This window comes from Hesperophylax consimilis, unplaced genomic scaffold (genome assembly GCF_061612785.1).
Source record: "Hesperophylax consimilis isolate HC1 unplaced genomic scaffold, BYU_Hcon_1.0 scaffold_33, whole genome shotgun sequence".
Classification (NCBI taxonomy): domain Eukaryota; kingdom Metazoa; phylum Arthropoda; class Insecta; order Trichoptera; family Limnephilidae; genus Hesperophylax; species Hesperophylax consimilis.
The window spans coordinates 2796113-2809140 of NW_028301263.1; the positions used below are offsets into that span (position 1 = coordinate 2796113).

The following is a 13028-nucleotide window of genomic DNA, read 5'->3' on the forward strand; positions in this document are numbered from 1 at the left end:
AAACGAGACGTAATATTTGTAAAAATGAAAGAATGTTGATTTCGGAAAGACAGATTTATTGTGTACATATAAAAAAAATCACCAATGTCAGAAATATGAAGATAAGAAAATTCAAAATAAGATATCAAGATTAAAAAAAACAGTATCAAAAGAAGTGTCATGAATAAAAATGTATTTGTTCATAAATAACTTTTTCAATTTTTTGTTGAAAGAAAAATCATAATTTTTTTAAAAACCAATCCCGAAATGATACAAAATTAAGGTTTATCTAACGAAAGTTTAGAAAAGATGATAGAAAAAAGTATATCAAAGAAAAACCATTGAATAAATGAGGGATTCGATTTTTTTTCAGAAATCAAACACAAAATTAAAAAAGATATTCCATAGGAATAAAGAATTGAATAGAAATTTTGAATGATAAATTAAAAATAGAATTTCATGGGAAAAGCAATTTAAAAATGGAAAGTGATTTGAATAGAAAGTGTTTCAAAGAAAGAAAGAAATGCATGGGATTATCGTAAGAAAGGATATTCAAACATAGAATCAAAAATAATAAATAATTAAGTTTTCCATAGAAGTAAAAAAAATTGCATGGGCTTTAAAAAACACATAAAATAGGAGACAATCATAATCGGACAATTCATAGAAATAAAGAATAGAGTATTATCACAAAATATGAATAATGTTAAAAATGTGCAATGTTAATTTTTCCGATTCTTATCGTCAATCGTAATAATATGTAAAATAAATGTGTTATTTTATTATTTTCATTTATAATTAATTATTGATTTAAAAACAATCTAAAACCGCACATTCCAAAATGATTCCAACTGGCTACAATGTCACCGATGTTGGACTGAAAAAATTAAAACGCCTTTTAAAATACATTTGAAAATGGAATAACACATTTATAGGAACAAAGTAATTGCTTTGGCTTTTTTAATAAGACATTCCATAGGAACAAAAAGAAAGGAATGACCTTTTTAAAATACATTTAAAAATGGAATAACACATTCCAAAGGAACTAAATTTTGCTTTGGCTTTTTTTAATAAGACATTCCACAGGAATAAATAAATGAATAGGCTTTTTAAAATACATTTAAAAATAGAATCACACATTCCAAAGGAAAGAATTGCTTTGGATTTTATTTTTAATAAGACATTCCATAGGAATAAAGAATGGAATACTTTTTAAAATACAAATGGAATCACACATTCCACATGAACAAAGTTTTGCATTGGCTTTTCAAATACATAAAAAGAACAAATAAGACAATCCGTAGAAATACAGAATGACATGGACTTTTTAAAATACATTTAAAAAAAGAATCACATAATATAATACGACATTCCAAACGAACATACATTTAAATAGGCAAATAAATTCCATAGGAACAAAGGTATTGAATATAAGATATAAACATGCAATATCATTTAGATTTTTAATGATATTACATGTTGATAGAAATGTGTAGATCTATTTTGTAGGGATGTGTCATTCTTTTTTCCAACATCCCAAAACACATTGGTATAATAATCTATTATACAAATAGATTCCATAGGAATAAAAAATCAAGAGAATTTTCTTACTTAAGAAAATTATTGCTGATAGTTATAAGTATAGTTATTAACATAAATAAAATATAATTGATTGTTGACAGTTTTATTATTGGCGTTACTCACGTTAATATGAGCATTATTAATTATTACTATTGCAATTGCTGTCATTATCCTCGTAGGCGTTATTGTAATACTGGTTGGCACTGTTCTGAGAATTGTAACTATTATTGTACGTGTAATTATTTGCATTGTTGTAACTATTGGCGTAAGCATTACTAGAGTTCGTATACGCATTATTATGATAGTATGTTTTATTTAAGTCGTAAAAGCAGTTGGCATTACCAGCATTATTGGAGTAGTAATTATCATTTTTTGTGTTATTATAATCATAATTATTAGGATAATATTTTGTGTCATGGGACACATTAATTTTCGGTGTAATTTCCGCAGAATCATTGTCACCACCAGAAAGATCTATCAGATTGTTAAAATTGACGCTCTTTCCGTAAGGTAAGTGTTTTTTTTTTATTTTGTGTGAAAGAATGAAACTGAATATTATTTGCATTGTTATTAAATGCATTGCATTGATTTTTAGAAAAACGAATGAATTTTTGCCGAAGCGCGTCTTACGATAATCAGTCTTTTGATTCCTAAAATTAGAGCGGTAATTATAATTTTCCCTAGTATTTTGTTCAATTTTAACAGTAGATGTCAAATCAACAGTAGAATTATTGCTAACAATAGTTTTTTCAACAATCGCCTCGTTTACAACCGATTTATCACTTTCGCTTTTAATTTTGGGGCTACGTTTCTCGGTTGAATCATATACGTAATCCCAGAGATCTATCGGCGGTGCCACTTCTTCCTTCTCAATACCTGTGGCAACCCTTTCTTTCACCATACTCTCATTATTCAATACCGACATCAACAATCACGCTGCTTTCAACCTTGATCGAGTCACAATCAATAATTTCTAGATCACTTCCAGAAGTGCTTTCAGAATTTTCCTTTTTAACCGGAGGCGAAATCCTATCTTTCTCCCGTCGAATTCTCTCCCAAATCGTATTCCCTGTAGTATAATCCATCATTGATTTTCCAGAACCCTTATTAACACGCTGATTGCTGCTACGACTTTCTGTAAAATTACAAATATTTTTCTTTTGATACTTGGCGGCAATCTGTCGTGCATTGTTAGGGCCCGACACCAGAGGCGGTGAAATGCCTTTCTCTTGCTTGATTTGTGACCAACTGGTGAATTCTAAACAACCCGAACTGACTTCAATCTTGCATGTGGTGTTGACAACGGGCCTTGAATCAGGGATATTTACAATATATTCATCTTCCACGTCCATATTGCCGTTCGCATTAAGTTCTGCACATTTAATTTGTCCCCACGATTTACAATCTTTCTTACTAACACTACCAGCCTTACTACCCAATTCAGAGTGATGTATATCAGGTGCTGAAAAATATCTTCAATTATACCTCGTTCACTACAAATCGCATTCAAATCAACTTCACAACAACAATAAATATCACTGACAGCTGTCGAGTTTTTTCTGTGTCTTACTAGAAACTTATAAATAGAACAAAAAAAACAGTGTTTTTAAACAAGTTTCAGTATACTGCAACATAATTTAGTGCACTACGTTTATTTATTAATAATCATTTCGAAATCATCGTAAATATTCACCATTATTATAAAATTTATAAATCAATTTGTTTAATAATCAATTGTGCACAGTGTTCCCTACGTCTCGCTCTAACAAGTAACAGGATAAGGTATTCTCTCCCTCGCACTTACTGGATAACACTTGTGGACGCTCCCGCTACCTACTTGAGTTAATTACCTGTACATTGCGAGCAGGGTTGTCACTCATATTATTTTCTTATAAAAAAAAAAAAAATTAAATTTAACTTTCGAAATGAATAATAATGAAGCAATTGCTTTCCTAAACAAAGCTAAGGAGGAGATTAATAGCATCCACAATGCCATTACCGATCCTGTCTTAAAAATAACAAAAGACCAAATGGCAAAAATACTCAGTAAACTTTCTAATCTATCTGGAACTATGCAAGACCTAGGAGTAACTGTTGGAGTTCTTGAAGGAAAAGTTATGACATTCGAAAAAATCATTGAAAAGAAAGTATTACCACAGGAAACAACGCCAATTTGTGAGGTGCTCGCTGAGATAGAGGAACGCAAGACCCGCTCGAAGAACATAATTTTACTCAACGTCCCCGAGTGTAATTCGAACTCAACTACAGTGAGCGTCTTGGAGGATGGAAAAAAGGTATTAGCAGCTATTAGTGAAATTAATAGCGAGTTCAATCTAGAAGATGTGAAAATTTACAGGCTCGGAAGTAAAATTCCAAACAAAACCAGGCCAATTAAATTAGAATTTGATGAAGTCAAACAGGCGAAACTAATACTCTTTAACAAAACTACTCTGTCCAATGGAATTATAATCAAACCTGACAGGACACTACAACAAAGAAATCACTTAACTGACCTCTGGAAGGAATTAGAAGAGAGGAAAGAAAAGGGCGAAGTCGATTTACGAATCAAACATTTCAACGGAATTCCCAAAATCATCAAAACCCAAGCAAAAAACTAAAAAACAAACAGAACAGATTTTCTAGACTTACAGGATATTATCAAAATGTACGGGGAATGCGTACAAAATTGCACCAACTTAAAACTAACTCCCCAATCTTCTCACACGATATTCTGTTTTTAACTGAAACATGGTTAAATGCTGATATCAGCTCGTCTGAATTAGGCCTACATCAATATACCACATATCGTTCTGATCGAAATTCTATTACGAGCAAAAAGTCTAACGGAGGAGGTGTGATGCTGTGCGTATCCAAGAATATATCATCTACTAAATTACCGGTAAAACACAAAAGTGTTGAACAAATTTTTGTATTGCTCAATATACCTAATGGAAAAATTATTATTGGCTGTGTCTATATCCCACCTGCATCGGATTTGCAAACGTATAAAAATCACAATGAGGACATAGAAGTACTCAAATTCAAATATCCTAAAGCAAAATTCATTATTGCTGGTGATTATAACCTTCCTAACTGGACCAGCCAAGATGACAACGGACCTGCTACAAACCAAGCCGATTTACAGTGTGCTAAATGTAGTGAAATTCGTGATATGTCTTTATTTTTGGGACTAACTCAATCAAACAAGATTTTCAACTTTAACAATCGAATGTTGGATTTAGTGTTTTCAAGTGATTCGAAAATAGTGGTTGAGCTATCCGACGAATTATTATTACCATTAGATCAACACCACCCACCGTTGGACATTATCATAACAAATAGGCCTTTAACATCTTCAAAAAAAACAAGTGTCCCATCGTATAACTTTTCCAAAGCTGAATACCATCATATTACGGAGTACCTTGCCCAAACAGATTGGTCCTTTTTAGATGAGGAAAATAATATAAATGATCAATTAGAATACTTTTACTCGATTTTAAATACCTCTATAGAACAATTTGTTCCCAAGGTTAGCTTTACATCATCTAATTATCCGAAATGGTTTACAAGGGAACTAACTAATTTAATTAATAAAAAAAAATGTATCCACAGAAAATATAAACATACCAGAAATTCTAACGATTATATAGCATTTACTAAACTACGAAAACAATGTAAAGAATTATCAATAAAGTGCTATAGTGACTATGTTAACGTAATTGAAAATGAGGTACATCATCACAATGTGAAAAAATTCTGGAATTTTACTAAATCTCAACGAAAAGACAACTGTGGATATCCTAATAGCATGTTCTTTAAAGAAAAATGTGCCGACAGTATTGAGGGTATAGTTAATCTTTTTGCTGACTCATTTAAAAGTGTCTACGACAAAGATATTCCCATCAAAGCAGTCTCCAGTACGTCAGTGGAAGAGTCATTAAACCTAAGTCAATGTTTCATAAAATTAGATTCCATAGAAAGAAGCATAAAAGCACTAGATAGTAATAAATCTGCTGGACCGGATGGTATTCCTCCCATATTTTTAATAACTTGCATTGATAGTTTGATATATCCCTTACATAAACTTTTTAACAAATCCTTAGCGTCTGGCTGTTTTCCGGCTCTGTGGAAAAAGAGTTATTTAACGCCCATTCATAAAAAAGGCGACAAAAGCGATATATCTAACTACAGACCTATTTGTATTATGTCTGCTTTACCCAAACTTTTCGAGTCATTAGTATTAGATACCATTGTAAAACCTATCAACAATATTATTGTTCCTAACCAACATGGCTTTATCAGAGGTCGATCTACCTTAAGTAATTTAACTATCTACAATAATTACATATCTGAATCGCTCAGTCTGAAACAACAAGTGGATTCTATATACACCGATTTCAGTAAAGCATTTGATAAGGTTCGACATCATATTCTTATATCCAAACTCCGACTGTTAGGCATCAAAGGTAGTTTATTGACATGGATTATTAGTTACCTCAGTAATAGAGTTCTTTGTGTCAGGATTAATTTTATAGAATCCTATGTATTCGAGGCCACAAGTGGTGTCCCGCAAGGGTCCCACCTTGGCCCAATATTATTCTTAATATTCATTAATGACATTGTAAACATATTTAAAGATGTACAAGTCCTACTTTTTGCAGATGATCTAAAATTGTTTAAAAGAATACGAAATATATGTGATTGCCTAATTTTACAAGCTAATTTAGATAAATTTTTTAAATGGTGCGAACAAAATATGTTATTTTTGAACATTGAGAAATGTCAAGTAATACGATTTTCCAGAACTCATTCTCATATCTTACATGAATATAATTTAAATAATGTTAAATTAACACCAGTATCACAAATTCGTGACTTGGGAGTTATATTCGAATCAAACTTAACATTCACAGCGCATATAGATGATATAACTAATAAGGCTTTAAAGATTCTTGGCTTCCTTTGTAGAACCCTAACTGATTTTAAGTCCTTGGATTGCATGAAAATACTCTACATTTCACTAGTTAGAAGCCAAGTGGAATATAATTCACCTATTTGGTCTCCTTTCTATAAAGTACACTCTAACAAATTAGAACGGGTTCAACACAAATTTCTTAAGTACTTAAATTTCAAGCTTAAAATTCCAATAGAAAACATTAATTATGTAAATTTGATGAATGGACTTAATTTAATTACGCTGTCTGACAGAAGAACCATTTCAGACCTAATTTTATTATACAGAGTCATGAACAACCTTATTGACAGCCCTGCCATCGTTGCTGCTATTAAACTCTATGTACCGACAAGAAATACTAGACAAAATACAACATTCTTTTGCGACACATATAAAACCAACTATCAGTCAAACTCACTTACCAATAGGATGCATGATTTGGGCAACAAGTTTGGTGGTATTATAGATATATTCCATGATTCCCTTTATAATCTTAAATTCAAATTAAACCAACACTTTGTGGAATCATACAAATTATTGTAATAGATTTAACGATTAGATATGTTATTGTAATGTTTTATATTATATTTTGTTCTTTGTTATTGTTAAATATTATGTTGTTTAAAATGTTTCTTTACGCCATATTCTTCAAAAACTACTTGTATATTTTTTTAAAATTCTTCACTTTTATAACTCTTAGTATAAATTCTAACTCGATAACTTATGTAAAACTTATTTATAATCTATGTAAAAGCCCCTATGGGCGTATAACAACAACAATAAACAATAAACAATAAACAATAAACTTTTTTGTTCATCTCTGTCTGGTTTCCGACGTTCTGTTTTCTTATACGGACATCATTTCTAAAAGCATCTTCGGCGACATTCATTGCATTATCATTTGCGGCTTCTTTCGCAATACTTTAGGGGGCAGGTGCGACACTAATTTAGAACAAATCTTCAGGTTTCTTACAGCGTAACCAAGATTTTTTTGAGACATTGCTTTTTTTCATTGAGTCTTCCAACACGTTTGGTATTTTAATATTCCTAACAACGCATTTCTCTGCCGAATTATCACCTATTTCCTCTTCTTCCATACCAAATAATGTATTTAATGTCTTTTCTAAACCAGTTGAATCATCACATATAGAAGCGCATGCATCGCCTGTACTTTTATCGACATTTTCACTTATTTTACTGTCAGTATTTTCTTAGGAGTTAATTGATGAAAACTCGGGCAAACTATTGTCTTTTGAAACATTTTCTTTCTCACTTTCAGGCGGCGTCAAAAGCTCTATCATTTCATCAAATTTCAAATTAGAAACATTTTCATCCACAACAACCTTTTCCGCATCGGACTCGGTTACTTTTAATAAATAAGACTTTAAATTTTGAACATTCACAACTACCATTTCTAAATCATCGTCTTTCTCAACACATTCTGAAGTACTCAAATTTACACTTGACTCGTCGCTTTTGATAATTAAAGCATCGCTATTGACAATCGATTCATCACTTTTGACAAGAGTATCATCATTGCTTTTAACAAGTGACTCATCACTTCTAACAAGTGACTCATCACTTTTATTAATGGAACAATCAAGCTTTGACCTTTTCACCGGGCTTTCATTAACCTTCCACGTATTAACCAACTTATATTTACAAGCCCTGGTCCGGGGAGTATCGGGGAGACTCCATTCCCTGTTCTGCACCTTGTACGGCAGTTCCAGCTTGTTCCGGCAGTCATTCTGGTCGTACAGCTGCGTAACTTCAACTTGAGGGGTGTAACTACTCACGCATTCCGACGCACGCTTGACGCGCTTGCTAGCGCTGCCGGCCGCCGAATCGGACTTCCTCTTGGCCTGGCCAGCGGCGGAAGAGCCGGATGTGGAAGATTTGTGTTCACGTCGCAGCAGAGAAGGGGGCAGATATTGCTGGAGTTGTTTGCGCTTCACATAACGAGCCTGCGGGATAGACGCAATAATTTATTATTATTATTTAATGAACAGATAGCATTCTGCTGAAGCGCTCACATACGTGGCATTTTCAAATAGGATATGTTGAGGTTAAAGTGGAAGTAGTAAAAGCCTATTCCAGCAACACTTCTATCGTGAAAGGTCTATCACCTGGGCTAATTTAATGAGAATATGATTTACTCAGAATGAAGAGCAGATAATGTACAAAAGTGGCATAGAGCGGAGACGGTTTGCATGTAGTTTCCGTGAGCTTTTAGGCCAAAGGCCCATTGTGCTATCTCCATTTTAACTCATTCCTTTAAGAGGATTCCGGTCCCTTTAATAAAGTTCACCAGGGTTGTCATTGGATATGTGGCTATGTCTTCTGGTTCTACAATGTGTCTTCACAGGTATCTGAGCCTTGTTCCCAACAGAGCGGACATAGATAGGTGCCAAAGGTGAATTGGAGAATCTTCATCCTCTTCACATTTCCTGCATCTGTTGGTGTTTTCCACTCCCAACAACTCCTGAGATGGCAGTGTCCCGTTAACCAGGAGACAAAGTCACATATCTAATGACAACCCTGGTGAACTTTTGAAAGGGACCTGGTTACTGTTAAACGAATGAGGTAATGCACTCACGGGAATTATCCCTAAACCTCTGCTTTATAATAAATAATAGCCCTGACATATTTCCCTTGTTACAATTCACCACCTTTAAATTAAATTTCAACAAAAATATACATATCGTTACCTCGATAGTCATTCCTTCTTTGAGCGTCTTGATCTGCACGGCCTGGCGGTTCACTAGCTCCGTGAAGCTCTTGATATCGTAGCGCAGGTCAACGTTGAGATTCTCCGTCTTCTGGAAGGTCAGCCCGATGAACCACATGGAGCAGCAGGCCGGGTTGGACGGAGGTAGGGGCTGCGGACAGACATAACATCATAAGTTGGGTGAAAATAACACTAACATACACCATCTTGAACTGTGAGAAAGGAATTGTGTATATCACATGGTACAAGCATGCTGACATTAGGTTCTTGTCAGTGGTGATATGTGAAAGAAATAATAATACAACACTCTCTCACTAAACCTTCACCCGAAAAACTAATTGAACAATTAGTGAAAGCTAAATATGCTAAATTTAAAACAGGTATTTCTTAAAACAAACAAACATCGATCTTTCATAATATAATTTTTTTGGTTTAAAGTTAAGGCGTCATGTTTATGCTTGCAAAAAGACTTCATTTTGTAAACTTGTTCAAACAAAAACAAAACGAACAGAAAAATATGCGACAGTTGCTAGAATACACTAACTAACTGAAATGTGTCACAAAGGATTTGTAACAAAGTGTGTGGATCCTTCTACATTTATTGTATCTATGGATTCCATGTGTGGAACTTCCAGCATTGGCGGATTTACCATTGTGTAATTTTGGATCAATGCATTTGCACAACTCCACTTATACTGGACTCTGCTAGGTCCACTATTCTTTCAATTTTATCACGTTCGATTTTGGAAACAAGCGGAACTTTTTATTTATTTATTAAATAAGATACAGTAAACGATATTTTTCATTATAACATAGTTGTTAATTGTAGTACCTATTACATATGTCCATAAAATATCATTACGTAATTTCGCCTGAGATTGTTCCGAAAACTTAACTAATGAATTTATCTTAAAATCAATGAATTTGAATTTAAATGAATGTATGAGTAGGTAATAGTTATAAAAGGAAGAAAGTGTGTGGAGAGAAAAAATTCAATTGAAATCAAGAATTATAATATGCTAACGAATTGTAATTGACTGTTAATAGGTACATATTTTTACATTGAAGTATTTTTGAAATATGTCACGCTAGAAATTTAATAAGTAGTTGCTGCATTGGTAATGTTGGCTTCAATATGAAAAAGTGTAGTGTGCCTGGTACGCTTCATTGAAACATTTAAACCAATGACGGATAGCAATTCGGGACTATCTATTTTATTATTAAGCAGATTATGTAGAAACAAAAGGTCTGACAATGTGCATTTTTTTGTAAAGTTAAGGCGATATCATACGTAGTAATGCAAAATCATGTGTTTTTGGTTTAAAAATTTGGTCGCCTAGAAATGTTTCAGATGCTTTGAATAAATACCGCGAGTATAATACGTCTTGGCCTTTGAAATAATCGAGTATTATGTAGCCTGAACCGTCATTTAAAACCTTTATTGAGAGAAGCATTCTCAAATTCCCTTTCGCGTGGCACTTTCCCGCTCTTTTTCAGCACCTTGCGTTGGACAAGTGGTCACCAGATGCTACACAAAAGTAAAGCGTCCCCTATGCGACTTTTGTTTACGGCATTCTTTCTCATTAGCGTTTTAAATTCCGTCGCTGGCGTTGTCGTTGCGAAGTAGCTCCGAATTTATAACGATTTTTACCGTATATAATTATTTTAAGTGTATAATTTTTTCAAGAATAGCCCAGCTACACTACTCGCGAAGTTGATCGAAGTTGACCGAATACGATAGTGTGGGCACGAACTTCGCTTCGCTTCGGGCATCTTCGCTTCGCTTCGCAAGACTTCCGATTGTTGTCGGTAAATGCGCCCAAGTCAAAGGACTCGATGCGTCACGGCATAAATAAACCAATCACTGACTGGTTGGACTGAGTTACTCGCGAAGTTGCGAAGTGTGTGGGCACGCACTTCGAACTTCGTCGAGGACTTCGTCTTTTAAAAATAAAAAATAAGATAGGTTTATCTAAAAGACGCTGTCTGGATTGCATTTAGTTCGGGTTGAATCTTGCGATCATACATAAAGATAGTTGCCAATAAAAATGTGCGGTGAAAAAATGAAGACAATGTTGGTAGTTCTTATTCGAAGTATGATACAGTTAAAAGTGACCGAAGAGGATAGGGTCCCATTAGCGCAGTTGGTAGAGCATTGTCCCGGAAAGACAAGGGTCCTGGGTTCGAGTCCCAGATGTGACCGTTTCCTTTTCTGATTTTTCTGTTTCAGATTTTCGTTTAAAAATCACTAATATTGTCTTCAATATTTGAATATTTGGGAATTTCATGGAATTCAAGGGACGACTTAAAAGGCCTCCCGCAAACTAAAATAGCGAAAATAACAAATTTACTGAAACAATACATTAATCTAGGAAGGTGGTCACTTGAGCAGGCCCAGAGCCTCTTGGGTACCCTCAATTTTGCTAGTTTCGCCATTCATAGAGGCAGGCTTAACCTTCGCATGTTACAGTGTGCCAGTCGCAAGCTGCCTGCATTCAAACCGAGACGACTCCATCCCATTCCTCGAACAGCGATAGAGGAGCTGAGATGGTGGAGCAGGTCCCTGCAGACGTGGTCACCAATGCATCAAGCAGTGATTCGTCACACCCTCACGACCGACGCCTCGGACTGGGGATGGGGTGCGCAGCTAGACGACCTCAGATTGAGTGGAGCTTGGTCCCAAACACAGCAACCTCTCCACAGCAATGTCAAGGAAATGCTCGCCGTGCTGGCAGCACTTACTCCTCACGGGCCAGAGCTGTCAGACTCGGGTCTCCTGATCCAGTCAGACAACAAATCGGTGGTTGCGTACCTTCGCAACGAAGGCGGCACACGATCCAAGACATTGATCGAAGCGACTCGTCAAGTCCTTCAGATGACAGACACGTATCGCATTTCACTGTCTGCCCACTACCTACCAGGAAGGTTCAACGAGGTGGCAGATCAACTCTCCAGAAAACGCGAACCTCCGGAGTGGCATCTTTTACCAGCAGCAACAAAATTGATTTTTGCAAAATGGGGGAGACCAACTATAGACCTGTTTGCATCGGAGACAGCTCACGTTGTAGAAGATTATGTGTCCCTAAATGTATTCGACAAAGAGGCAAGTTTTGTCAACGCTTGGACTCGAGAGTGGGATTTTCCTCTAGCTTGGGTGTTCCCCCCTCCATGCCTTATGCCGAGAGTTCTCGCACACCTCAACCGGGCCAAGGGCCTATACCTGATTGTAGCCCCGAGATGGAAGAAAGTATTCTGGAGACCAGACTTGAAAAGTCGAGCGACGAGCCCTCCTTTCACCATAATGAACCTGACAGAAGTGCTGATAGACACCAGAACCTTGAAACCTCCTCCACAAGTAGAGGATTTTATTTTGGAGGTGTGGAAGTGCCGGGGTGGAGTCAGTCATTAACAGATTGGTCGGACAAACAGAAAAAAATTTTAAAGTCAGGTTGGAGAGAATCCACACTTAAAACATATAAACCGGCATGGCTTAGGTGGCAAAAGTGGGCATTAAATCACGGGGTAAACCCGAATGTCCCTACAGGAAGTAACCTGGCAAGATTTTTAACAGATCTTTGTTTAGAAGACAATTTCTCTCCCAGCACAATTCGACTCCATAAATCAGTAGTAACAACTTTCAGTAGCCCTGAAGAAGGAAACCTAAGCTCACACCCTCTAGTCAGACAAGTTCTCAAAGCCGCAGCATTAAGGCATCCTAAACTGTCTAAGCCTCCTATCTGGGATCCCAGAATGGTGTTGACCTGGTTAGAAGCTAACCCACCCAAA

At 35.4% G+C, this 13028-nt stretch overlaps 1 protein-coding gene across 1 annotated transcript; it reads left to right on the top strand.

Moving 5' to 3' along the window:
- Positions 1-11703: 11703 nt before the first annotated feature.
- LOC149409242 (uncharacterized) lies at positions 11704-12651 on the top strand. Its single transcript, XM_089650060.1, has one exon. It carries the CDS (start codon positions 11704-11706, stop codon positions 12649-12651), a length of 948 nt encoding a protein of 315 aa, XP_089506186.1.
- Positions 12652-13028: the final 377 nt, after the last annotated feature.